This window comes from Corythoichthys intestinalis, chromosome 1 (genome assembly GCF_030265065.1).
Source record: "Corythoichthys intestinalis isolate RoL2023-P3 chromosome 1, ASM3026506v1, whole genome shotgun sequence".
Classification (NCBI taxonomy): Eukaryota; Metazoa; Chordata; class Actinopteri; order Syngnathiformes; family Syngnathidae; genus Corythoichthys; species Corythoichthys intestinalis.
The window spans coordinates 54,277,844-54,305,627 of NC_080395.1; the positions used below are offsets into that span (position 1 = coordinate 54,277,844).

The 27,784-nt window shown below is 39.6% G+C and overlaps 2 protein-coding genes across 4 annotated transcripts; one reads left to right on the top strand and one right to left on the bottom strand.

The window, feature by feature from the left end:
* Positions 1–267: 267 nt before the first annotated feature.
* On the bottom strand, positions 268–10,592 carry si:dkey-56m19.5 (serine-aspartate repeat-containing protein I). Of its 2 annotated transcripts, none has more exons than XM_057845266.1 (2): positions 10,467–10,592; positions 268–2,335 (listed from the first exon to the last, which is right to left on the bottom strand). In XM_057845266.1, the coding sequence occupies exon 2, from the start codon at positions 2,325–2,327 to the stop codon at positions 771–773; it is 1,557 nt and encodes a 518-aa protein (XP_057701249.1). In that variant the 5' UTR covers positions 2,328–2,335; positions 10,467–10,592; the 3' UTR covers positions 268–770. The 2 variants fall into 2 exon arrangements, with proteins under 2 accessions (XP_057701249.1, XP_057701239.1); XM_057845256.1 differs by lacking the exon at positions 10,467–10,592 and adding an exon at positions 4,192–4,361.
* Positions 9,582–27,644, top strand: dync1li2 (dynein, cytoplasmic 1, light intermediate chain 2). 2 transcript variants are annotated; one of them, XM_057845290.1, is made up of 13 exons: positions 9,582–9,759; positions 11,973–12,046; positions 12,176–12,292; positions 12,375–12,605; positions 15,344–15,507; positions 24,230–24,323; positions 24,424–24,559; positions 24,761–24,872; positions 24,977–25,036; positions 25,109–25,153; positions 25,250–25,364; positions 25,865–25,984; positions 26,643–27,644. In XM_057845290.1, the coding sequence occupies exons 1-13, from the start codon at positions 9,674–9,676 to the stop codon at positions 26,657–26,659; spliced, it is 1,371 nt and encodes a 456-aa protein (XP_057701273.1). In that variant the 5' UTR covers positions 9,582–9,673; the 3' UTR covers positions 26,660–27,644. The 2 variants fall into 2 exon arrangements, with proteins under 2 accessions (XP_057701273.1, XP_057701265.1); XM_057845282.1 differs by having other exon boundaries at positions 9,583–9,759; positions 26,638–27,644.
* The last annotated feature ends 140 nt before the right edge of the window (positions 27,645–27,784 follow it).

A 27,784-nucleotide genomic window follows, 5' to 3' on the forward strand; every position in this document is an offset into this window, starting at 1 on the left:
AGCATTGAGTTCTCCATTATAGCACTTATCAGCCAACATTGGACCTGCATTGCAGCTACTAAGGTTTTTTTTTTTATGTTGCCAAGTGCTTAAAAAAGTTTTGTTCATCAGGTACCTTAGTTTTGTACAGCGATATGCTAGAAAACCCACATTATTCAGTAATCACTTACAAGAGAGTTGTTTGCATAAATTTGCATTAAATTAACTGATACGAGAGCTAATGATGTTTAATGCTGCAAAGTTCATGGAAAGAAAAGAAGCTCACTGTGGGCTATAACAATGTTTTATTCCCTGTTCATTCATTTTAAATTCAACAAATCTTACAAGTATCATTTGTTATAAAAGGCCAAACATTCTGTGGCTTTACACATTGTAGTAGAAACAATAAATGTAATTCAGCTAATATTGTCATACCAATCAGGCTCACAGACAAAAACAGATTCAATCACTTTATTTGTTAATAACGTGTCTATCTGGCTGTATTTTTAAACAACTTGTGTGGTTAAACTGTCTTGGCTCACCCCTCAAATTCTAAACTCCTGTCTGTTCTTGTTGTTCCATCTTACCCTCTAGCTACCTGGCTCTGTCTATCAACATGTAACTGTGTTTGTTATGTTTTTTTTACTCAAAACAAAATAGATAAATGCCTTAGTAACAATTTAACCCAATGATGATTTTGAAATTTCTGAATGTTTCGATGCTTTTGCGATTCATTGATGCCTCTTTCACATCATTGGAGGATTTGTCAAAATTTCCATGAAGTTGAAAGATCAAACTTCCTGTGTGACCTCGGTACTCAGAGCCTCCACCATGCCATCGGCAGCCTCTGGGGCTTCCTGGACATCCCCACTCAGGTTAATGTCTGTTTTCAGTTCAAAGTCACTCAGCTTCTTGACAGGCGACTCCACCGATTTCTCAATACCATTAACACATTCCTTAGGGTTTGTGGAGACTGTGCACTCTCCGTTCACAAGCGGGAGAGCTGCTACTTCCATCACATCCTCTGTAATTGGAGAGCTCTCCATATCACCATTTTCAATCTTTGTTTCTCCCACATCCTCAGAGCAAGGCACATCTTCTGCAGAAGCTTCAGCTATCGCCTCAGTTTCAACAGGTTCTGCTATGTCTTGTTCAGCTGATTCATCATTTGAAGGCAGACATTTGTCGTGGGTTTCCTCAGCACCCACAGTCTCTTTTTCCATGTTGCCATCTGTGGCCACTGTTGGATCGGGCTCATTTACTTGGCCTTGTTCCTCAGCCAGGGGTTCCTGCGTGTCAACCGCCTGTTCTGGCTCTGTTTCTTTCTCTGCCACTGATTCAGCTTTAGGCTCTGTTACCTGTTCTATTCCAGTGTCAAAAAGTGTCTCTTCCTCTCTTACTGGGTCGGCTAAAGGTTCAAATTCCTGAGTGAATGGAGGTAAGACTGCCTCCACCGAAACGGTCACTGGGATGGGTTCTGGCTCTTGCAGTGCCTCCTCTGGACTGGCAGGAACATCCTCTAGTTCGTTTAGATTTTCTTCAACAGTAGCGGGTTCTTCCACAGGTTCAGGCTCAGGTGCAGCTGCACACTCTGGTTCAACCGCAGTTGGTGCAGCCTCTTGGACTGTAGCTTCATCTGGTAATGATGATGCTACTTCAGATAATGTAGCTGGTTCTTCTAAAATGGGAACTGCCTCCTCTGGTGCTGCAGTAGGTTCTTCTTCTACTACAGCTACCTCTTCCTCTTGAGCTGCAACAGCTTCATCTGTGACTTCAACAGGTTCCTCTGATACAGCCACTTCTGGTGCTGCAGATGATTCTGCTGTAGCTATTTCCTCTTTCACTGTGACTGGATTTTCCAATGCTGGAGCTGTCTCTTCCTTGACTGCAGCTTGTTCTTCTAGAACTGGAGCTTCTTCTTCCTTGACGATGGCTGGTTGTTCTGGAACAGAAGCTGGTTCTTCATTGACTATGACTGGTTCTTCCGGAGCTTGAGGCGCTTCTTCTTTGACTGAGACTGGTTCTTCTGGAGCCAGAGCTGGTTCATCCTTGACTGGGACTGGTTCGTCTGATGCTGGAGCTGCTACGAGTGCTTGTTCTTCAAGTGGATCAGATTTAGGCTCTTCTTGGGCTTTGGCTACTTCAGTTACTGCTGCCACAGCTGATCCAACAGTTTCCTCTTCCACAACGCCTGATTCAGTTGTTACAGGGGCTTCAGCGGGTGGTGCGTCATCTGCAACTTTACAAGACTCTTCAGCACTTGCAGCTGGTGCTGCAGCTTCATCTTTTTTTTCTTTGGGATCACTCACATCGTAGCCCTTCTTCTTCTTGCTCAATTTCCCTCCCATGGTGTCACCTGTAATAAGAGACGGCACAGATTAAGACATTACATCACCTTCGAACATCTTAATTTGATTTTAGGAAAGGCAGGGATTATCACATTAATTTCAACTGGCAAATTAGATAATTTAATTCAACTGTCTGACTTGAGTTAAAACACAGGATGCACTTGATGTAAGACTCATGACCAGATCAGCATGACACACCAACTTTAAACTTTCATTAAATACGCCAATTTCAATTTGAAAATTAAAAAAGGTTTGTACTGTATTTAATTGGGTATATACTGTTTGTTCCATCAAATCATAAGATTTACTCAAGAGTATAATATCCTCTTTATACTTCTTCAAAAAAGTGTTAAACGGATAGGAGTCAAACATTCTTCGTTGCAAAAAGTATATTTGAGATTTTGCTTTTCTTTATAGGCTATTTGACTCTAACAAAGAAAAAAATCCACAGTGATTATTTATGATGACACATTACTGCATTGCATATGATTTCCTTTCTCCACTAGAAACGTGGACTCCACAACAGTGGAACAAATGTTCAATGAGGATGTATCAAGGGCATCAACTGATTACAACACAATTGGACTTCCTCTCTGAGTAAAAGAAAAAAAAGAGAACTACTGTCTGTGTTTTCTCCAATTTTGCCTGTCGGTTTTCAGGATTTTTAGAAAAGAAATAAGCATGTTTGAATGTAACAAAATCCTATCTTTAAGTCATTTGATTAAAATAAGCCATCCTAAGATGTTGCAAACACCCTTTAAAAAAAAAAAAAAAAGGCAACCGTGACATACGATGGCCCCGGTGAGGGCAACATGTTGGTATGGGCACCTAACTGAAGGACCAAGGAACTGTCCATTGTGCTGCAGTAGAGCAATCAAGCCATGACCACACACCACTATTGTGGGATTGGCTGCAAATCCATTTCACCTATGTGACCACTCCCCACAACGCCATTTCAGTAAAACTGTCTTGTGTCAGCTTTAAAGCCTCCCCTTCTTAATCAAGTTCATTTAAATATGGATGATTTTATGTTTGCCGTTCCCAACAATAAACTGTCTGACATCTTTAAAGAAAACACCATTTCTGTAGTAGCAGATTTTTTCTCTCTTTCTAAATTTAATTATTAGGGCAATATATTGAGCAAGCAACAGGACGAATGTGCATGAGACCTATTTGGTTGAATTTAGGATGAATTTATAATTGAAGCAGTTTGTATAGGCGGCTAACAAAAGGGAGTCATCACTAATACTAGAGAGAAACTGGGTTTGGACAACAAACTGACAGTGTAATATGTAATTAAGAGATAAGACTGTGCACTTTCCAACCACTGTCCATCCCCCCACTTAAACCCACCGACGCCTCTCTCCCTCTGCCCCTTTCTGCTCTGCTCTTTTTGTTCCCCAATTTGAACAAAAAAATGTCCTTTCTAACATCGCATATAGCAGAAAGAAAGTCTGTTCTTATGGAATCAAATGAAAATGAAACTTGAGAATTTGGTTCCGCTTTGTGTTTTGTGCGTTTCAATTTATTGCATGGCCTACTTAAAAAGAAATCAGAGCGGCTGACGGTAAAGACGCACTAGCACACACAGGCTGAACCAGTCTCGAGAAGAAAAGAACGAGAGAAAGAGAGGGGAAAAAAACTCACCGGCTTTATTATTGAAATGGGAATATATTTGCATATTTTGAGAAGTGGAATGGCGAGAACAATAGGAACACTGCACATAAGAATTAGTACTTTCTTTCCTTTTTTCCTCTTTTTCCCCTTTTCTTTCTATGAAGAACATAAAAAAAAAAAAAAAAAACCACGCATCTCGATCGAACAATTGCCTTTTACAAACAACAAATGCATCGATTTGACCGACCTGTATCTGAGGAGGGCGATCAGTTGGCCTCCAAACTCGTCTTGAATGTAATGATGGAGTTGAAAGCCTTGGGAGTGACAGCTGCGAATTCCGGTCTTGCTCTCCGAGGGTGCAGTGTGGATCTGAGGAGTGCCTCTCAGACATCTGTCGCTATCACAATGCAGGCTGGCCCACTAGGGCTCCCACTGCAATCTATAACCTCCTGGTTTTAACCCCTCCCCTCCCGTACACACCCTCTCCACTGCACAATTACCAATACTGTTGTACATCTGGGGGCCAAAGGATTTATAACAACACAACCATATAAAATATGCAAAAAAAGATATGATAACTCCTATCAGGGGTCCCCCTAGAGGAGTGTCAATGTAAAATAAATTATGTATAGAAGGCATATGTCAGTGAAATCTCAATAGCTTGGTAAACAAACACTGATGCTGATTATTGCGACATGATACTTTACAGATACAACCCAAATATCCAGGGCTGATGTGCACAGTATGTGATTATAATTATAGGTAATTTTAGTCAATAGGTTTGACATATTGATAATATGGTCCACGAGTATGAAGAAAAAACTGTTTTATATGTTTGTTTGTTTTTAACAACAGTAGGTCACTAGTCGTTTGAAAAACTTAAAACACAAAAACAGCCATCAAGATTTGTACTAATCTCTTCGACTACATCTTTCAAAACACTACGACTAATCTGCATGGTAGACTTGTTTATATGCACAAAATATGACATGATGGTTCCTAGAGTTAGTTAAATGGCATGGGCCATTTTAGAAGCTTGTAAATTAATTGGTTTGACACTGTTTAAAAGTCATTGCTAGATTTATGCACCTTTTGCATTTTTGTCCCTCCATTGTAGAGATAAAAGCTATCTGTTAATATTTCTAGGGAAATAGCACCCTCTTCCGTATGAATACAAAAACACAGATCAAGCAAATAATTTTTTAAATGTTTCTAGCGAATATAGTTCTTTTTTTCGTACGTGATCATGCTACAACCCCCCCCCCCCCCCCCCCCCACACACACACACACAAAACCGTGTCACTATAATTGGAATATTGAAAACCTAAACCATATTATCTGCATAGCCTAATCTCATTAGCTCTGGGTCTTGAACTCTGAATTGTGGAGCTGATTTCCGTGTCACACAGATGGAACAGAGATTTCGTTTGTCAGTAAAAGTAAACAAGAAAACAAAATCAATTTAGCATGTCCTCTCATTGGAAGCAGAGCTCAACAGTGACAAAGGGAAAGCAGCAAAGTCCAAGTTTCACATGATGCCAATATTCTGGAATGCAATTCCCAAGAGTTAAACCACTCTGCTCCCATGCACATACATGGGAGTCTTATGTATGTGAGCACATTGGAAATTCCCCAACTAGTCAAATGTCCACAGCTACCCAGACATGCCAGGGTGCTGTGTCACCCATAAGAAAGAGACAGAGAGAGAGAAGAAGAGAGAGAATGAGAGACAAAGAGGGATTAGGCGTGGCACTGGAAATAATCATCTTTTATTCAATTTGTCCTAAAATTGTTATTCATTTATTAAAGATATACTGTATTTTTTGTTCACGTATCCATTAGTGATGTTTCGTAATAGTCATCAACTAATTAAGTGCTCAGTGAAAGACCCCCCCCCCCCACACACACACACACACCAAAGAAAAAAAAAGGGGGGGGGGGGGACAGCTGTACACCTGTTGCAATTCATCCAACATATTGAGTCATAGCTTCCTTTGGGCAACATGATCTTTATATTCAGTTAATCAAGCCCTGGTTTCAAACAAAATAAGTATTTGTGAGTAAATTGGGACAGGATCATTATTTCAGAGTCCTATATTTTTGTGACTGTTTTGTTTGGTAGGATTCCATGAAATATTTTCTCATGTGAACTGGGTGGATCAAGTAAAGTTGTGCATCTCTGATCCAAAGAAGAATAAACTAATATTTCACTGCAGTGAGATGTTTCTATAGAAAATAATGTTTGACATTTTTATCAACAGCATAAATATCTGTAGTGGTGCAATTAAATTTTTTTCAACATACTGTATGTACGGTAATTAGAATTTCATCTATTGGGTCTCAGCGACAGTATGAATACAGTAATGGAATTTTTTGTTTTTTTTTTTGTCCCGATACAAAATACATGTACCAGAGCCACCGCTATAACACTTTATGCTTAGGGCACCACAACCAATATTATTAATATCGTTATTGGTTTCGTACACCAATGCCATGCTATTGTTCAGACAATAAACTTTAAGTACACAAATAAATTATATATGTCTTCTCATTGGTTGCTACACTGTTGCTAACCGTCATATGGTATTTTTTAGCCACAACTGGATTCATTACCTTATTAGTATTTATCCTTCACATAGCTGCTGGTAACAGAAATGTCGTTTAATCCATCTACAGGCGACTGGGAGATCATTTTACGACACTGTGCGGTTGTGCGCAGATCCTCATGGGAAACTCAGTCTTCCATAGGGGCAAAACACTACTGCTTTTGTCCACCGCTAAAATCGACCAAAACTAAAAAGTTACCTAGTGTTGCTTTAACAGCACATTTGTCTAAGTCCTTTCCCCCCCCTAAATTGAGATACCTGCATAAACTTACTCTCCTACTATGCTTCATCATTCTGCTTTACTGCCTCAGTCCTGAACTAAACAGAACTGTTTAAAACCACTGTCTTTACATATATATATATATATATATATATATATATATATATATATATATATATATATATATATATATATATATATTAGGGCTGTCAAACGATTAAAATTTTTAATCGAGTTAATTACAGCTTAAAAATTAATTAATCGTAATTAATCGCAATTAATCGCAATTCAAACCATCTATAAAATATGCCATATTTTTCTGTAAATTATTGTTGGAATCGAAAGATAAGACAAGATGGATATATACATTCAACATACGGTACATAAGGACTGTATTTGTTTATTATAACAATAAATCAACAAGATGGCATTAACATTATTAACATTCTGTTAAAGTGATCCATGGATAGACAGACTTGTAGTTCTTAAAAGATGAATATTAGTACAAGTTATAGAAATGTTATATTAAAACGCCTCTTAATGTTTTCGTTTTAATAAAATTTGTAAAATTTTCAATCAAAAAATAAACTAGTAGCCCTATTCTGTCCTCAATGTGTGTGAGTACACAAATTGACAGATAGCGAACATAAGTTCCAAAAAGAAATCAGACGGTGTGGCAAAGTTGCATGGGTTTTACTGAAGTCATCTCTTTTTGACAGGAGCACGTTTCTTGTATTTTTGTAAAACTGAAAATAACAAGGCAATGTGTCAATTACTTGCATAAATCACAAAATAACATAAAATGTACACACACGTGTCCATTTGAGCAGTAGCACTAGCCAATTAGCTCACAAGCATCTAACAATGTAACTGCATTTCACCATATATGTGAACAAATTCAAATACACATCATCAATAACTATCTAATGCTCATGAATATAAGCAAAGGAGGAATATAACTCACAAGCGATGCATGTATTAGACACAAACAGTGTGATGGGGCTATGAGAACTGCCACTGAATATTGGATGCGGACGTTAGCTGGTCTGAATAGCACTGTCTATTAGTGTGAGTTCGCGTCGACATATAATCACGTCAGAAAAGCGCGCCGAAACCCAAATAATCAGCTGCACTGAATCGCCAGCAGAGGGCGACATTACGCCACATAACATATGCAAGTCACACCCAAGCGCCAGCAGAGGGCGGAAAAACTCCATAAAACACAATTAACAAGTTGGCCTTTCACTGTACTGACATTTAAATCTGTCTGAGCGGGCCTAGTGCGTTAATTGCGTCAAATATTTTAACGTGATTAATTAAAAAAAATAATTAACGCCCGTTAACGCGATAATTTTGACAGCCCTAATATATATATATATATATAAATGGAACCTTCCCTCAGGTAAAACACTACTGTTTTTGTCCACAAACACAACCAAACTCAAGAAAAAATGAAAGCTCCTTTGGGCTGCTTGAAGACCACATAAATAAAATAAAAATGAAAATTGGGGAGATGGGGGTAAACCTTGGTTCACTACATTTCTCACAGTTTTATTAACGTTAACAGTAGAAAACATACTGAAGGACACTTCTCTCTAAGCAGTTTCCTACTCGAGTTTTACAGATTAGCAAATTCATACAGTTTAATGTTATGCTAACTCTGATGCTAGCTGGACTTTCGGCACCAAAATTAATGGTGTGTTTCCCACCTCTACAATATTGACGTTTTCTTACATTAGTTACAGTGGTTGCTGCTGCTGCTAGCCGAAAAAAAGATTCTAATATACCTCGTCTTCGTAGGGGGGCGGAGGAGGCGGCATGTTGCCGACATGTTGTGTTTCTGTCTGGGCTGTGAGTGCATGTGTGTGTTTGTGTGTGTGTGTGTGGGGGGGGGGGGGGTGTCATGTCATCAGCCAATCAAAAGTGTGTTTGAGGGAAAAAAATGGACTGAAACATTCAGCAAGTGAAAAGGGGTAAATGTCAGCCTGGACATAATGAAAGTAATTCACTTAAAATGGTAGAGTCAATTCTATCCATACGACATATGGAAAGACAATCTAAATTACCTATACAACTGAAGTAATTATATAATGCAAACAAGGTTGCTTAAAGTTGGTGGAGACAATTTGAGCATCCTGAAAAGTTTGAAGTGTCATGTCTCTACCGTCCCTATGCAATTCTACGCCCATATCAACGTGTTTGCAACAAAAAAAGAAAAAAGAAAAGAAAAGAAAAAAAAGATAACAGCACCATCTGTTGGATCATCTAAGCACAGCATGCCTTTTAACAATCTACCTGTATTTCATCATTACACATTTATAAATAATAGTACAATACTGTAGTTAGACCTGAGAAATTCAAACGGAAAAATACATGTCAATCATTGCGTGTGAAATTCGGTCTAATTATTGTCTACTAATGTTCCCTTTCGTATGTATCTAGTGTCAAAGGGAGCAATAATATATTTTGATTGAGAAATGTAAACGAAGTTTAATCAAAGGGTGTACGCATATCTCAAATGTGTTCACTTAACCAGTTGAATATGAATTGATAACAAATCCAAACCACAATGGAAATCTTCCATATTACAAATATATAACATGGCCATTGTGTTTTATACCCAACATGTGGTTTGCTACTTCAGTTAAAAGTAGGGTGACAAACACTGTTATGCACATAATAATATGTGTACAGTAAATGGGACGAAATGTCCGAAGGCATGAAAAATGTTGCGGGGTGCCCCCGCCCGGGGAAGTATCACCGGCACGGCGTGGCTTACGAGGAATGAAACATACCCTCGGCCGCTTGGACTAGGGCGGCGCTACTCGTGGTGGCCGTGGCGGAGCAACAGCACCCGCAGCCGCAGCAGCAGGGCCTCGCCTTTGTGCTCGTACAGAGAGAAGATGGCTCCCGTTTTGGAGAAGCAACTCCCGGGCGTAGCCGGGGCAGGCGACCACAACAACGAGGAGGAAGAAGGGCTAGACCTTTGGCAAGTTGGGCGACTCTTTTAGGGGCGTAACAAGACTTTACTGGCGGAGGAAAAAGTAGAGTCGGCACGATGGTGCTGCTTTGTCACCACTGTTGTTTGCTTCCCAGCAAACACCGGCCCGGCTAACAGTAGCTTTAGCACTAACTAAAGCTGGGATAGTAGTTTGCTACCGTTTTGTTTCATGATTAAGTGTCTATATAAGGTTTACGATTCTCTTTTACACATATGCAAAGAAGTAATTGTAATCACTCCGCCCATTCGGGCACCTACGGTGTATTTTCTGGTGTTATTCTACTATGTGTCAAGTCACAGCTAAGCTAGCTGCTGTCACTTTTTTGTGGAACATAACAAGCAAACAGGAACCGTCGAGCTGACGCCTGTTTGACCAATATTTAGCACGCAGGGAAACTGAATATTAAACAAGAACTTTTTCATTTACAATAATGAACCTGTCACTTTCATTGGCAAATGCTATTGCTTACGTCAACCAGTAGACACTAGAGGTGACATCATTTTCAGCCTTTTCATTTGAGTTGCAGAGTAGATGAGGCGACATCCTGCCTTTTTTTTTTTTTTTAATGAGGGAAGATTTACCATACACAATATTCGTGTGGGAAAATTAAAGCTTGCTCAAATAATCTAAATAAGCTGCCATTTTGGGACAAATGTAACGTCAGTTATACCCAAAATTGCTGGAAGTAACTTACGGACTGCCAGTCAGGATCTGTCGGAACCCTACAAAATTCTGCAGGCTTATCAGGTTCAGGCTGTCAGGAAAAATTTAATGGTTCCAGACTCCGATATTTCAAGCAATGAGTCTTTGTCAAGTTAATGTGTAGGAAAGCCAGAGGCGGCAAGCTGCAGGCTCAGAGTTGGAGCAAAGCCGAGATATATCGTCAAAATGAAAAATCTTGGCAAAAGCGACCAAGAAATTAATGTGGGGACGAATTGTAAATCGTATTTACATACTTTTATTAGATACTGTTACATATCAATGACAAATTTGTGATGATTGTGCACTTCGCGATAGGCTACAACAGGGGTGCCCAAGTCCGGTCCTCGAGAGCTGCTATCCAGCTTGTTTTCCATGTCTCCCTCCTTGAACACACCTGAATCAAATGATCAGCTTATTAGCAAGCTCTGCAGGAGCCTGGTAATGATCCTGATTATTTGAGTCAGGTGTGTTGGAGGAGGGAGAAATGGAAATCAAGCTGGATAGGGGCACTCGAGGACTGGACTTGAGCACCCCTGGACTACAATGTGTTGGTGCACAACATGTAAAAAAGCTGATAAACAGCAAACACAGTTATTAAGAACACAAAATAGGCGGGCACTTTTAAAGTTACAATATTTGTTTGGGTGTCGCATTCCCCCCCCCCCCCCCCCACCCCCCCACCACCACCCCATGTTTGATGTAGACAAAGGCTTTTTCACATTTTGGAACCTTGTCATCCTCTTTGGTCATCTTCCAGTGCCCAAGCGAGCTAGATTGTATTGTTTTAAAGCCTGACTTCCACCACCGCCATGTCCTACTCTGATGGACACCAAGAGCACTCAGTCCTTGGCTGGCCTTGCGTGGAAAGCAGCAGTCAAATCCCAGACCTCCTGTTCGGGCTGAACACCGAGGCGTAGTGGCACAGCCTTCTCCTTTTCTTTGTTGTAGTTTTTTTCCCCGAGTAAAATCAGTGTATGAAAAATCCGTGTACACTAGCACAGCAGAGCTGCAAACTGGGAGCCACAGATATGTCCCACCGAACCAAAATATACAACATAGACCGACCTACAGCAAAAGGAGTAGGGCCGTACACACAACATTCTTATTTTTTCTTGAGCGAAATCCATGTTGACCACTTAAAGGCTAACTCGCATCTAAACAACATTGCCATTGCAATCAGCTTGGAAATTTTGAGTATTTCTGACATCATAAGCAATAGCAGGCTATCTAAAGAATCACATTTGATTGGTTAAAACAGTTCTGGCATTTGAAAATGTGTACTTATAGCAATTTTGTCTTCTTCCTAGAAATATTGTCTTTTATTGACAAAAGACGCATTCTGTGTTTTCTTTTTTTTTTAATTGTTAAGATTCTTTCAGTTGGGATGCACTTGATCCAAAGATTCCTTATTCTTTCAAGACTTGATTTTTTTTAAATTCGAAACTATATGTAGGTCTGCTGTTTTCACAATGTAACCTACCTAATTACTGTTTCATAGGACCTCAATACTCAGTGATGTTTCTACCCGATCAAGTTCAAAATTGCCATCAGGAAAAAACATTTTGGTATTTGGTAAGTGTTTATGAAACCACCTGTGTGTCTTTTATACAAATTACAACAAATTACTCCACGTAATCCTCCCTTGATGAAGCTTCCATTTATTTGTTAAGCTAGTTATCTGATGGCTTTGGTGTTATACAGGTGAGGATGGATCTGGAAAAACTACACTCATGTCCAAACTTCAAGGGGCTGAACACAACAAGAAAGGAAGAGGACTGGAATATCAATACTTAAATGTCCATGATGAAGACCGAGATGGTGAGTCCTTGTGGTTAACGAGTGTAATGAATAGTCATGTTAATGGTGGTACAGGTTTACTGAGATTATTTTCCTTTTTCAGACCTTACACGATGTAATGTGTGGATCCTGGACGGGGACCTCTACCACAAAGGCCTGCTTAAGTTTGCCGTTTCTGCACAGTCACTACCTGATTGCCTAGCCGTATTTGTTGCGGATATGTCGCGGCCCTGGACCATTATGGAATCACTGCAGAAGTGGGCCAGTGTACTACGTGACCATGTGGACAAATTGAAGATCCCTCCGGAGGACATGAGAGAAATGGAGCTCAAGAGTAAGTTGCTGGTAGTCATTGAGTCTAGGTTTTTGAAATCAGTTACAATGATAATGTACAAAGTAAAACATATTTAAATTGTTTGTTTTGTATCCTATCTACATTTGCCTGGCACCGCCAGACTATTCTCACTGTATTTTTCAAACACTGTGAGAAATAGTCTGGGACCCAGCACATTAACGGCCTCTCGAGCAAGCACAAAATCAACCGTCCAATCAGATTCGTTTATTTGCGTAACGTGTTCTTAATGAGTAACGTCACTCTTGCGCGCCGTAAGTCGTCTCTACAACAACACAGATGGCGAACGGGAGAGGCGAGAATATGTTCCAATCCGCGGTAAAGCCAGTTTTAAATTACCAAAAACACATCGACACAAGTCATTGATTGACAACAGTCAACATGGCTCGCGCTAGCCATGTTGAATAAACGTCTCCATTCTCCACTCACGCTAATTACTTGTCGCTTTAACAACGTCACATCTGCCCGTTGCTGATTGGTCCATTCCGCTGTCTGTTTGCTGTGGCTTGCTCCGCCCTCGGAATTTGATTCGCCGGACGGTCGCCAGACTCAAATCGCTGGTGAGTCTGGTATACCAGACAACATCTACATAATTGTATACTTGAATTACACAACCAAGAGTGGTGTTAGGGTAGCCAAGTACTCAATTGTTCCTTGATATGAATATAAAGAATGGCAGAGAAAATGAAGAGCCCACGACTTGTTTGACTGACTGCTTATAAGAAACGGCAATTAGAGGATTGGATAGAAGTGTGTGAAATATTGCTGCTGTCGAACGTAAACGTTGTTTCTCTAAAACCAATTTTTTTAGAAAGCCAAAATATGGCATGTTAACATCATATCACCAGATAGCATGCCATTTTCAACACTTTACATTCGTCAATTAATTGTGGAGATGATACTGTACATGAGGGCTAACCAATAGTATAACTTTGTTTAAACAACAAAAAATGTTGCAAGGGGCCATATTTCGATATCGGTCAGTTCCTGATGCCGCCAGTAATATTCCATGTTGCAACTGGCCGACTCTAGGTCAATGTGAGGAGCCCGTGATCCTCAGCAGTGCATTCTAGCCATCGGCAAGTTCTACAGTTAACGAATAAGACATGCGCAGATGATGATCTTCTGTTATATTTAGATGTGGTCATGTCAGGCTCATGAAGAGCTCTATTCTACTGAGAACAGATGATGCTTTTTCTACCAGTTAGTTAAGCTTGCATGCCTTTTAAAGCTGAGCTTCTCTGTAGTTTTCATCATTTATGGGGCCAGAACAAATACATTCAAGCTCTTAAAATGTAATAGAAATACAAACTCTTATTTCTCATTTATCAATTCACTGTGTCCAATTATGTTTATTTAGGCAGTGTTTTGTATTTGCAAAATATCGATATTAGCTAACCTTTAATTCCTTGGAATATGTTTTGATCTACGCTAGATGATACAAAAGAATGACTAACCACATCGCAGCTAGCTCGGGGCTAAAGCTGTTAAAAGCTCTACCCTTCCATTTCTGCATGAGACCTACAGTTTACGGTTTTATTGCATAGTAGTTAAAAGTGGACTCATTCTATGAAAAAGGATCTGAATGATTGAACTACAAAAAACTAAATCTTTATTGGTTGTGTGCAAATACTTAATGGAGCTTTCCCAAAAAGCAAAAAAAACAACCAAGAACAATGCAGAATCTAAATTAACATTGGAAAGTAATTCGCTTGAAATTTTGAAAGAATTTCCGATTTTGTCTCTGTATTTAAACACTAAGATCCCACCTGTAGACTTGATCAGATATCCACCAGATAATTTCCTTATTTGACATCCTTGACTTATATAGGGAGAATGAGTCACATTATATTTTCGTGGACTGGATATGTGTTGAGAGAGACAGGCAGGACGTTTGTACATGTGGCTCCCATCCAAGAGATCTTGCAGCCCTATTGCATCATGGTTCCCTACCCTCTGACTGTTGTGCTGGGGATGTAGGGTTGCTAAATTTTATGGGCTGGACTCTCCAAAAGTGGCTGCTGGATTTGTCGAATTAAGTTACAGAATCATCCAAATCTAGATCTAAATGAACAAATTGTTGTTTTATGTATACATTTTTCCTAATATCGACCCTCTGCATGTATAAGAGCATTGCAATTGCTGTTCTACTGTGGGAATTACCACTCAAGAACATTATCAATGAATGATGCATGATCTTTTTCCCTCTGATTTTGAGTTTGCCACTACTGAACTGACATTTTTCTTATTATAAAATGTATCCTGTTAAAGTTACTTCTCTAGCAATAAAGCTTTCCTCCATGATGGAATATTCCCAATTTGTTGCCCCACATAGTAAATCCTATGTTTCAAAGTCAAGGAATTGGCTCTGAAATGCAAGTTAATCTGATGTCGCAGGCTGTCCCTAGCTACATTCCAAAGCTCCTGAGGAAGTAGGCCAACGCTTCCTGCATCCAATCACGCATGCGTGCGCGCACACTCACGCACACACTCACGCACACACACGCACACACACAGTCCAAAGTTTTTAACACCTGGTGTTGCGAAACAATAATACTATTTATTGAAGAGGCTTTTTTTTAAACTCATAATTCAAAATATACGTTGTCTTGGCAACACATAAAATATCCTAATTTAAAATGTATTTTCTATTGCCTTTTGCAACTGTTTGTCATTTGCAATTTAGGTCATGTCTTTTCCTTCTTGTCTTCTGTCGCAAGTGGTGAAAATGTTTCAAGAGTACACAGAACCGGAGGATGCCACGCCTGCGTCACCACAGAGACGGGCACTGGCAGCAGGGGAAGACGAAGCTGTGGTGTTACCACTGGGGGAAGACACACTCACGCACAACCTAGGCATTCCAGTGCTAATAGTTTGCACAAAGGTAAAGGATTTCTAGTTTTTTGCCTCACATCACGATCTGTACTCATAGATGACTGAATTATACATTTTTTCTACAACCTTGCTATACATAAAGCAAAGGTGTCGTTGTTGATAACGTTTCGTTCAGAAAGAATGGCGTATCTGATGGTTTTAATACTGTGGTGTTTTGCAGGCACGTATAGAAACATTTTAGTGGGCAGGTGCTTAAGTCCCAAAAAAGCGGAACTTATCGCCATAATTATTCAGAAAATATGTATTTATTTGCATATTTATTTATCGTCACGCAATCAATGCAGTCAATAATACAAGTTATCAGAGATCGACGGATATGGGTTTTTCAGGACCGATACGGATTATTAGTCGTTAGAGGGCCCGTTAATTCATTTTTGGAGCAGATATTCATTTGCAGTAAAAGTGTAAAAATTGGCGTAAAAGAATTGAAGAATCCATCACTGAATGAACATCATTGAAATGCCTAAAGCATGTTTGAATCACACAAATAGAAAATAGTTAATAGGGACTGGCGTGGTTCAGTGGTAGCGTAGTCATTATAAAACCCAGAGGTTGTTGGTTCGATTCTCCGCCCTGATGATCTCGTCTAAGTATCCTTGAGCAAGATACTAAACCTCACGATGCTCCCGGTGCTGCGTCACCAGTAGGGTTGGGAATCGAGCATTGAACATCGATGGGATCTAACACTCAGTTTTTCCCGGAGCCGTTCGAATTTTTAAATTTCGGTTCCATATTATGATGCCCTGACCGCCGAGCGGATAAAAAATTCTTCCGACAACTACAAAGAAGAAACCATAAGAAGTGTGTATTTGTGCATTGCAACTTGATTACAACCATGGACATGGTGCAGCGACGCTCAAAAGTTTGGCTTAACTTTACAAAAAAAATGACCAGTCTGCTCAGTGCAACATTTGCAACACAACTATATCATGCAAAGGTGGCTGCACAATCAATTATGCACGACTGGCTTCATGGAATATAGCCTAAGTGCCAAGTGCAAAGCTAGCCGATTGCTACGTAGTTGACATGCTGCACTGTCAGAACCAGATAAGTAAAACAATACATTACGTCTGTCTTCTGCTGTTCCCGCGATCCGACCCCGGATTAAGCGATGAATGGATGGATGGAAAATAGTACGAGAATAAGTCGTATTATTATGTCGGGCTATAGTCGATATCATGTATATAGAACTAGATGCAAAATGACAGACTCGGCGCCGTTAGAACATATAAAAGAAATAGATGCGAAAGGACACTCGCTGGCGTTACTAAACAGCCGCCATCTTAAGCAGTAGACGCCTCGGTTAAAATCAACAGTATTAAAAGGATTTTTGTTTTTGAATCTGTTGTGTTACTTATTTAGAAAGAAGCCATATGAAGTATTTAATTACTTTTTTAATGAACAACATTAGCAGTGAAAACATATCTTCACATCACAAATCATCCTGGCCAGATGGTCTCATCTCTTCTTCTCCGCATTATACGTACACACTCCAAAAGCGCCACTCCCTGGCCTAACTGGTATTGTCACAACATAAACATTGCATGTGTCTGTAAACACAACAGTATCGGTTTTACAAATAAGGAAACCTTATTATTTTGCCTCATCTACATCAAATTATAATCAATACAAGAATTTATACTCATGCTTCGTTGTAGCTCCCAGCTAAGGTACATGTATGGCAAAAGAATATAAATGTTTTCTCCATGAGCTTTTGAAAAATAAACATCTTTGTGAAAGTGCACTCCTGTGGAAAGAAACTTCATCACATTCGAGTTCAAAACTGATATTTATATACCGGTTAAAAATAAACCTGTGAGAAGTTCATATAATTTATAAAGTTCATATTTATTATATTAATAATAAATAATAATACTGATAAATTTTTAATTTATTAAATAATACATTTTAAATTCATATATTTTTAATAAACTCAAAAAGTTAAGACATTAATATAAACTAATACATTTTTAAACTATATATTTTTTTATATTCTGCCTTGTTTTGTTTTTTTATCTTTTGACCCTGCCTCTTAAAAGAATCTGAATCGAGAATCGTTCGGAATCGGAACCGGAATCGATAAATTTCAAACAATGGCCAACCCTAGTCACCAGTGGATAGAAGAGTATGTAGTGTGAAGCGCTTTAAGGGCTTTAAAAAGGTCGAAAGGCGCAGTACAAGTGTAACTCCATTTACCACTATCATTTAACCAATCAGAGGACGAGGTGAATACTAATGCAGGAGACAGCAGGCAGGAGAGAGAGGTGCGACTGCATCTCAGCCAAAATAAACCAGTTTTAAATAGATTTTTTTCATACTGGCCGGTCGGATTAAGAAAAAAAAAAAAAAAGCTGATACCGATATACGTCAAATTTCCAAATATCGGCGGCGATAATCTATCCCTACAAATTGTAGACAAGTTTCCTATGCGAAAATTGGGCGGCGCCATATTTGACATTTTCAGCTACAGACTTCCTGTTTGGACAGAACAACATGAAGTGCGACTGAAGTAAGCAGTGTGTACACAAAGTTAAACTCAAAATCAATCCAGAGGAACCCACGGAATCTCCAAAAATGGATTCAGCACGATGTAGATGAGGCTTTGGGACTTTCTGTGGTGTGTGTGGTTGTGTCAACTCCTGGAAGTGCCTATATAGTAAATGATTGGAAATTGAATATTTTGATAACTGACCAGTTACAAAGCGCCAGTGAAATGTACAGTGGGGCAAAAAAGTATTTAGTCAACCACTAATTGTACAAGTTCTCCCACTTGAAAATATTAGAAAGGCCTGTAATTGTCAACAGGAGGAGGGAGTTGAAAGTCTGTGTTGCCCAACGACAGCCCCTAAACATCACTGCTCTAGAAGAGCTCTGCATGGAGTAATGGGCCAAAATACCAGCAACAGTGTGTGTGTGTGTGTGTGTGTGTGTGTGTGTGTGTGTGTGTGTGTGTGTGTGTGTGTGTGTGAAAAGCTTGTGAAGAGTTACAGAAAATGTTTGGCCTCCGTTATTGCCAACAAAGGGTACATAACAAAGTATTGAGATGAACTTTTGGTATTGACCAAATACTTATTTTCCACCATGATTTGCAAATAAATTCTTTAAAAATCAAACAATGTGATTTTCTGTTTTGTTTTTTTTCCACATTGTCTCTCATGGTTGAGGTTTACCCGTGTTGACAATTACAGGCCTTTGTAATATTTTCAAGTGGGAGAACTTGCACAATTAGTGGTTGACTAAATACTTATTTGCCCCACTGTACCCCGCCTTAAATCGAAAACCAGCAGCAGACAATAGGTTAATTTCTGTGGCTCGCTGCTTGAATTTAAAGTGCGTACGACACGAGAAAAAACGTCTTAAATAGGATTATTATGTGGATTAGAATCATATTTTGAGATGATTCGACTATATACAACAATTTAGCAAAGCGCAGATGACGAGAAATTAGTCTTTTAATCTGCCGGTTAGCCACGCCAACCATTATAGGGCTCTAGCGTCCCCAACAGGTGGATGATGTCAGCGGAGTCACGATTTCATCTGATTTAGTATGCAGCCCATTGAGGGGGAATTATTCACAACGACAAAAACACGACGAAGAGAGCCGCAAAATGTCATTGTTTCAGTCTGTCTACTCCAATATTTTTACAGGATATTCTTTTTATCAGAGTATTTTTCCCAATAGCTAAATAAATGTCTTGGAAAAGACCAGTCAGCCCGTTGAGGGGGAATTATTCAGAACGAGGAAAACGTGACGAAGAGAGCCGCAAAATGTCATTGTTTCAGTCGCTCTACTCCAATATTTTTACAGGCTATTATTTTTTATCCAAGTATTTTTGAATGAATGAAATATTTATTGTCATCATCATCGGTGTCATTGACAATCATTGACAATTACAAAATGTGATATGATTTGCCCGAAGGAACCGAAGAAGACAAAGGCAGACGAGAGGAAGCATATGCTTATCAGTTTCCCGTCCCCCATACAACTAAAGACGCACAATCAGACATGGTACAGTTACATACATCAGATGGCCACAAACTCTACAATAACAATCAACAATCTGGGTTCACAATAACTCAGCGTCCAGTCAAGCAGCTCGATTAATTTCAGGGCGTACAAGGTTATGGCTTTGTCATGTCCCTGACATTTTAGCATCTATTTGCTGTGGGAACATTTTATTGTGGCTATGTGTGTGGCAAAAGTGATTATGTGTTGTCACAGCTGGTGTGAGTAGCGACTCAAAATGCTTTTCTTATAAGTCTCTTAAAAGGATACAGTCCTAAGGTGGCAACAATTGGTGCACACAAAGATCACTGTAATAGTTTCATCAGACATGAATGTATGAGGAAAATCAAACAACATGTTGTACATATTTTATCCCAAGATTAATGTCTCCACAACAAAAAACATGCTTATTATTCGTTTTATACAGTATCTTTTCCATATACTCAGTAAGCTGGACATTTGAATCAGGAGCTCGGTAGACACAGATAATTATGTTTTTACAATTGGGGATAAGGAGCTCAATTGTAATACATTCCAGGAGATTGTCAATCATAATTGCAACACCCCCTCCCCCCTTAGATGCCAGATTCATTTGTGCCATGTTATATCCATGCAAATTAAAGTCAGAGCCTTTGTTATCTTTAGTAGATAATCCTTAATGTGTTCAAAATTCTTGTAGAGTCTCCTGCCGTTGATAAATTTCAGTTTACCGTCCACATCCACGAGTTGTTATACTGGTCCGCTGTGTAGTATTTACAGTTATCCAGCTATTGTAGAAGTTGTGGTCCAGAAGTGTGGTTTCAGATGTCGTCATGAATTTTCAAGTGAGGTCAGCTCGTCAAGACTCCTAATAGCTTTAATCTTCATATCTTGCATCTTGACAAGTATCCTGCAATCTGAGACCCAGGTGTTGGTTATTTTCCCAGCTTTCTTGAGTTGACGTGCTTTTCTTGCTTTCGGCATTTGGGCGGGTCAAGTTGTCATTCAAAAAAATATTCGACCCTTTCAGGTGGCGGCGCTGGTTAAGCATGGCAGTCTTGGTCTTGTGGTCTGCCAGCTTCATGAGCACCGTCGCCGGTCCTCTCCCCCCAGATGGGAGCAGAAAGCAGCGACGGATGTCCAGCGGTTCCATGTTTATTCCATACTCTTTCAGTTTAGCAATTGCCAGTTGCGCCACTGTATCACCTGGGCTAGGCGTCAGTTGTAAACCAGAAATGATGAGCTCATTTGCGCGTCGGCACTGGTCGAGATCGTCAGTCAAAATTTCCAGCCTTTTGATGCGAACATCTCTCTCCTCGACCGCCTGCTTGAGTTTCTCGTTTTCAGCGCACATTAACTGGAGCTCTCTGACGATTTCTTGATTCTGGTTTTAAATCAAGCCAGTCAAGGAGACCTCCAATTTCTGTATGGAGGATTTTATTTCATCCAAGTCTCCAGGTTTCAAATTCTTTGGAGCCATACTGGGACTCGAGCTTGCTGGCCCTGAGTTGGCCCTGAACGCTTATCGGTTGAGTTAAGTTGCTCTTGGGAGCTCAGAGGAGTGCGTCTGCTCACAGATTGAGCTGAATCAACAATGATTTTTCCCCAATAGCTAAATAAATGGCATGGTTATGACAAATAAGTCTTGTGCTAAATGGAATATGAAATAATAAAAATACATTTATTCAAGACTACATGGCAAAATTACTCTGTAATGGTCAAAACTGTCGACTTCACCTTTACTGTCGCACCTCCCGGATGACATTTTATGCCCCCTAAATCGGACTCATGTCATTTCCCTTCCCCGGCTCCGGAGAATGTAAACAAACCAAGAGGCATGACAGCTAGCCGACATGCTAACCCGAACCGAGTGATGTTTCAAAGTCTTCGCAGCGGGAAATCACACATAACTAGCCCCGATCATTTCACATGATGACTGGGTTGTCGATTGTCTTTGCCGATCGGCAAACTGCCCGGTGGAGAGCAATTTACAGCTCATTCCCCTGTGGACAGGAGAGCTCGCTGGGGAAGCAGCTGGACAATTGCCGCTGAATATTTACATGCCAATCCATGATCAGACGTAAGTAGTCCTTTATTTAAAGAAAGTTTGTAGTGTTTACTTTGTAATCGCTGTATTTGCAGCTTTTTTTAACTCAAAGTTGCCATTTCTGATCGGTCGGAAAATTTGACAGAACACCGGGCACTTGAAGAGGGGAATAAGCAGAGTATACTGTACTAATAGCGCTCTCCCGGTGGGGGGATGTGCGACAAGCTGCCGGTCTTTGGCTGAGGGGACAAGGAGCATGTCACAAAATGCAGGCCACCTACATATTAAAATGATTCCAGTGTTTGACATAATACAAAACACGATGTTTACTCACTTTCTCGTAAGTCCCATGGTCCCACAGTAGTAGGGCTTGTTTATGCCAAAATCCACCGGTGAATGGGAACCTTTTGAAACCCCAAAAAGGCGCACATGCCTCTCCCTCGTTACAGCAAGATTTTTCTGCAGCCGTTCGGCTGGCGTGATGTGAAAAATAAACGTATTAATCCGCAAAATCAGCTGAATCCTTAGTCCTTCTCATACAACAGTACGGCTGTATAGTGAAGAGGACTCCTTCCTCTGTACACGTCACAGCCCTCTTTCTCAACTCGAGACTGTTGCCGGAAATCACTCATTTTCATGGCGCGGGATTCAAAAAACTAAATAAATATAGCGATCGCTTCCACACACATCCAAGTGGTCCATTTCATTCAGGAGCATAAAATACCGCGTGTCTTATGAAATAAACATGCTTTTTCGTGTCACAGCCACTTCAACGGATCCAGCTAAAAGATTACATGTTTGTTCTTATTTCGTTGATCGTTCGTGGACAAAATTCTAACAATCTGTGCAGCTTTTGTTTACATGAGGGGTAGATTGATACGCAGGCCACCTGAGTGACATAAATGAGGCAAAATTACAAATAATATTACAGTTGCCGAATGCAGAAGTGCTGCAACGGATTTTGTTGTTACAAGGAAATACGACAATCTGGTTAGGTTATAGTTATTGTATTATGAGGTCATCATCCATGTCCAATGTAAACACAAGTAGTATGTCATTCTTTTTTTATTGATCATAATAAAACGTTTGGACAACATGATTCCATTTCTTGTTTTATAACAAATTGGTGCATGTGCAAAACGGGTCAATCACAATTTATAAATTCGAAAAATATTAACGTAGGTGGAGCACAAGTCGAGCCATCAAGTTGTCTTCCCTTGCCTAAGTCTTTTCCACTTGTAAATAAACAAAAAACTTGTAATACTTGCATTGATAATGAGACGCCTGTGTATGACTTGTGGTCGATGAGTGTTTTCCATTTCTTTATCGTTGTATAACTACATTTAGTAAAGCTAATGATGTCTCGGGTGTTTCATGCGCAATATTTTAGCGTTAGTATTTAGAACATACCTTCGATTCGATAACACAGCGGCAACATAGATACATGAATGCCCGGAAGTCCAGGACCTGCGACACGAGTGCAGTCTGCAGTCTGGATGTCTCCCACTTCTGTTAACAGCACCCATGTGTGTGGTGGCACTATATTGATTCCACATCTGCCTTCATGAACACAAAATTTCCATGTTCATGTATTAGGACACATTCAACTTTGTTGCTGTGCAGGTACTGGATGCCTCTGAGGTTTTCAAGTTCCTGATTGTGTTTCCTTCTACTGCAGTTAATACAAAAATAATTTGGTTGTGGTGACTCTTAGCCATTTCTTCATGTTGTCCTCTCATGTCGTGATGATGGCAGATGGATGCGGTATTTCCAAATTGTCTTCTTTGAGGGATTTTGATGAGTGGTGACACTCCAGTTTCCAGAACGTGTAAAACTGAAGTCGCGAGCAGAAATGCGGAAGTACCTCGGAAACTTGTCTATAGAACTATTAAGACAGCAGGTGAAGGGAAGCTATACTTGTCATAAAAGTTTGATAAGCTATATGGCTACAATGACATAAAAAGTACAACAATCAACTGGACAATTGACCATCATTACCACAATACTCAAAACCTCGTGATTGTGGCAGCATCGATAACAATTGAGATGTACTATTGACATCAACACAACCACATCCAACACCCCAAAGCTACAGACGTCACATGTCCTAAGACATCTCAGGGCCTGCAATATTGGCCTCCTAGGGTGCTGTAGTTGCCAAAGTGAATGCAAAAAGGGTCAAATAGGCAAAATCAGCTTAAACGAGTGCGATTAAAGACCATTTCCATGACTACACAGTATGGGTGTGACAGTGTGGACACCAAATCCTCTGCACCACACAAAATGGCCTCGCCAAAAACACGCTAATCTGTTCTGTCTCACATTTCAAGTTACAAGTTGCAAAATAATCTCTTTTTAAAGAACTGTTCACTGCCTTAAATGTGCATGCGATGTTCTCAAAATTACTCTCCACTCTGCAGTTCTTGTTTTTTATCTTTCGTTTTTGTGAGATATTGCCCACAGAAAAAGTGTCATTTTTTTCTGCATTAAAAGTTTGACATACATACAGTATACAAAAACAATGTAATGCACAAGATATTGCTGATAGGTTCACAAATTTATTTACTGTATCATTGCACTAGAACAGTAAATGTAAAATATGATCTATCCGTTTTTGACTTAAGTTGTCCATTTGCATTGCAAAATAATATTTGTTTCCATCCTCTTTCACTTCCACAGTGTGATTCTGTCAGCGTATTGGAGAAGGAGCACGACTACAAAGAAGAGCACTTTGATTTCATCCAGTCACACATTAGGCAATTTTGCTTACAATGTATCCTTACACCCTATAGTGTTTTTTGTTAATGTCACCCTTTATATTTGCTTTGTGATTTCCACTCCTCCCCATTTCTGACCTTAAACCAACTAAACAGATGGAGCTGGTCTAATCTACACCTCAGCCAAAGAGGAAAAGAATCTAGATCTGCTTTACAAATACATTGTACATAAATTGTATGACTTCCACTTTACGAATCCTGCCCTAGTAGTGGAGAAAGATGCAGTGTTCATGTAAGTGAAGCTCAAACTACCATTATCCATTTCTGTTCATTAACCTAGTACTTTTTTTTTTTTTTTTTGTCTCCGTGTTTCTTATCTTAATGATTAAACATTTCAGATGACCTATTATGTCAAATTATATTCATGAAATATAATATTGATTGCATTTAAAAACATTTTACGAAACATGAACTGCTTATTATATTCTTGTAGCCCGTCAGGGTGGGATAATGACAAGAAAATCTGCATTTTGCACGAAAACTTAACAACCGTCAGACCTGGAGATCCATTTGAAGATTTTATCACAAAACCTCCAGTAAGAAAGGTAGGGCATTTCATTACTACAGAGTAAATTCTGGAATTCTGGTCCTCATATTTTGTCATGAATATCAGGACTTACTTTGTGTGCCATTCCCATTTTGCTCACAGATGGTGCATGACAAAGAGATAAATGCTGAGGATGAGCAAGTATTCCTGATGAAACAACAGGCATGTTTTATGACTCATTTTAACATTATAGCTGAATCATGAACTGAAGTTTTTTTTTTTTTTTTTTTGCAGTCTTTGTTAGCAAAACAGCCAGCCACTCCAACTAGAGGAGCTACTGTAAGTGTCCTCACCTCCAGCCCACATTTCTTTCTCTCTAGACTTTCTTTGCAATCACTTGGCAAGTGCACGCTCACATTTTTATTTCTGCTTCAGGAATCTCCAGGACGTACAGCGTCAGGTTCTCCAAGGCCTGCGGGACGTGCTGCACCCACTTTGACCGGCGGTTCTCCGATGACTGCGGTCAAAAAGCCTGATGCCAATATGAAAGGTAGAAAAAAAATGTATTTCCTAAGTCCATAGTCAAACATGATGATGACCAATATTTTTTAGCTCAAAATTTGGCTCTCCTAATCAACTTCTAGATTTCCTTTCACCAATTTGGCCAATGCCTAATCCACAAGAAAGACTATTTTGGTCATTTTATGATTCCAATACTGCCCCCCAGAGGTTTGTGGTAAATAAGTCAAGTGACAATAGTTGATTTGAGCTCATACCTGTTTGTTTCTTCATCGACAGGATCTTTATTATTTTCCTATATAATATATACATGTTTAGACTGTGAATAAAACATTTGTTTCTAGTGATAAAGCATGTTGGTGAAGATCAACTCCCATCGTTAAAGACGAGGCATGAATTTACGTAATCTGAAAATTCATCAGAAACAAGAACTGCAATTTAGAATTGTACATAAAACTAATATGTGATCATTTAAAGTTAAGGAAATAGTCATTGATCTTGCCAATGAAGTAACTTCATATTTTCCTGCAGCAGGGGCAGCCAATGAGGGTGTATTGGCCAACTTCTTCAATAGTCTGTTGAGCAAAAAGACAGGATCGCCAGGGAGTCCTGGAAGTGGCGCTGGAGTGCAAGGTTCAGCCAAAAAAACAGGTACAAATAGGCCACTTCAGAGCTGTCCACTCTGATGGCAGCACAGATTATTTCCAGCATGTATTATAACAGGTTGTGTTTGTTTGGCTCCTAATGGCTGAGGTGCTACGAAAGGAAGGAAATTTGTGTTTTATACATCCATGGCCGAAATGCACATTTAAAAAAAAAAAAAAAAAAAAAGTTTTTTTTTTTAAAGTGATCTGTGCTGACCTTCTGAGACATGAGGAAATGTAAGAGGCCTGTATGAGTCCAACCTCTTTTCCATTAATGTAACATTTTACATTACATACATACCCCTACTAAGTTGAAAATTGTTTAACCGTTGCATGAAAGTCCTTTTATTTTTCTATACAAGATAAATTTAAATGGTGGGAATGCAGCCCCTGAATTATTAAAAGCAGATTGCTAACTCATCATCCTGAGGCCAGTAAAAGCTTTTTTCCCAGCTTTGAACCAGCTGCAAGGCTAACGCATGTGCACGTTTTCTTTGCTTAAGGATTCATTTTGCATGTATTGACTGTGGCAGCAAGCCACCAACTTTGCAGCATGGGATGCCTCACCTTCCAACCACCATTCATTTGCTTGCTTTTTACGAGCATACACAGACGCTACAGGATGTTACTTTTGGGCTTTGTCTCCCTTTTTGTTCCAAGGGCAGAAGCCGGGTTTGAATGACGTCCAGGCTGAGTTGGACCGTATGACACGCAAACAGGACCCCATGGTTTCAGCCAACAACATACCGCCGCAGACTGAGAACGAAGCGTGAAGTCTACAAAAAGAGATGCACCGTTCCCCGTGTTAAAAATGGAAGTTTAAATGTACACGTGAGCATAAACAGTTGACCTAATTCCCAATGTCTATGTCAGAACACAGCAGGTTTCACCAAAACCCATTTGGGACAATATCAGACATTTTGGTGTTCTGGTATAAGACAGTGATTAAAAAATGGTAATGAAGGTGTTAATTAGATGATAGGGCTGAAGACTTAATGTTTTTCAGCAAGTTTGTCCCTGGAAAAGTTTATGAAAATGTGCACACGCACGCTGGCAGCATGCCTGATACACTGGGTTACAGGCGTCCCAGTAGCTGAGGTATATTTAAAAAGAAAACACTCCTCAGTGAGATCAAGAGTGGAAAGACACTAGCCTTGGTTGAGTTTATCTCATGGAAAGTATTGGATTGGGAATTGAAAAGTTATTTAAACTGTTAATTGTATTCGTCATGAAACTGAATTCAGATGATTGTGCACAAATTTAGTTTGCAAATAAAATGTTGGGTGGTTTGCCGATGTATTTATACAGTTCCTCCCTCTTAATTGTGAGCATTGTTTAATGGTTTAAGGAAATGCTCAGGTGCCACTGATGGCACACGACAAAATCTGGATAGTTGATAGCATATCATCGTCATCTCGAAGGGTTCTGTAAATATGTACCACGCAAAATCACATGCGGTTTTATTTTGTGTATATACAATTCTATTCCAAATCTTGGCATGGCCTCCGACTAAGTTGATATTTGTCAGGCTTTTGAGGTTTCAACAGAATTGCTTCTTTAGCTCCAAGTCTGTATATTTGGGGAGGGGGCTGGGCAGCATCTTTCCTACTAATACTCCCAAAAGTGCCTCGCACACGAGCTGTTCATGTAACAGCAGAGTCGCTTTTCTACACAAGAGGAAATGCACTGTAGCGCCATCAGTTGAAAGGTTTTATAGCCCACATCTTCTCATCCAAATAATTTATTTTTATTTACATTTTCGTTCATGTACATTAAGCCTGTGGTTGTTATTTTGTTTTAGAGGACT

Excerpts from the sequence above, each read along its gene's own strand:
- dync1li2 (XM_057845282.1), top strand. The coding sequence starts at position 9,674 with ATGGCTCCCGTTTTGGAGAAGCAACTCCCGGGCGTAGCCGGGGCAGGC. Across the intron at positions 9,760-11,972 it reads GAAGAAGGGCTAGACCTTTG|GACCTCAATACTCAGTGATG; the intron begins GCAAGTTGGGCG and ends ACTGTTTCATAG. Across the intron at positions 25,037-25,108 it reads TATTCCTGATGAAACAACAG|TCTTTGTTAGCAAAACAGCC; the intron begins GCATGTTTTATG and ends TTTTTTTTGCAG.
- si:dkey-56m19.5 (XM_057845266.1), bottom strand. The coding sequence starts at position 2,327 with ATGGGAGGGAAATTGAGCAAGAAGAAGAAGGGCTACGATGTGAGTGAT.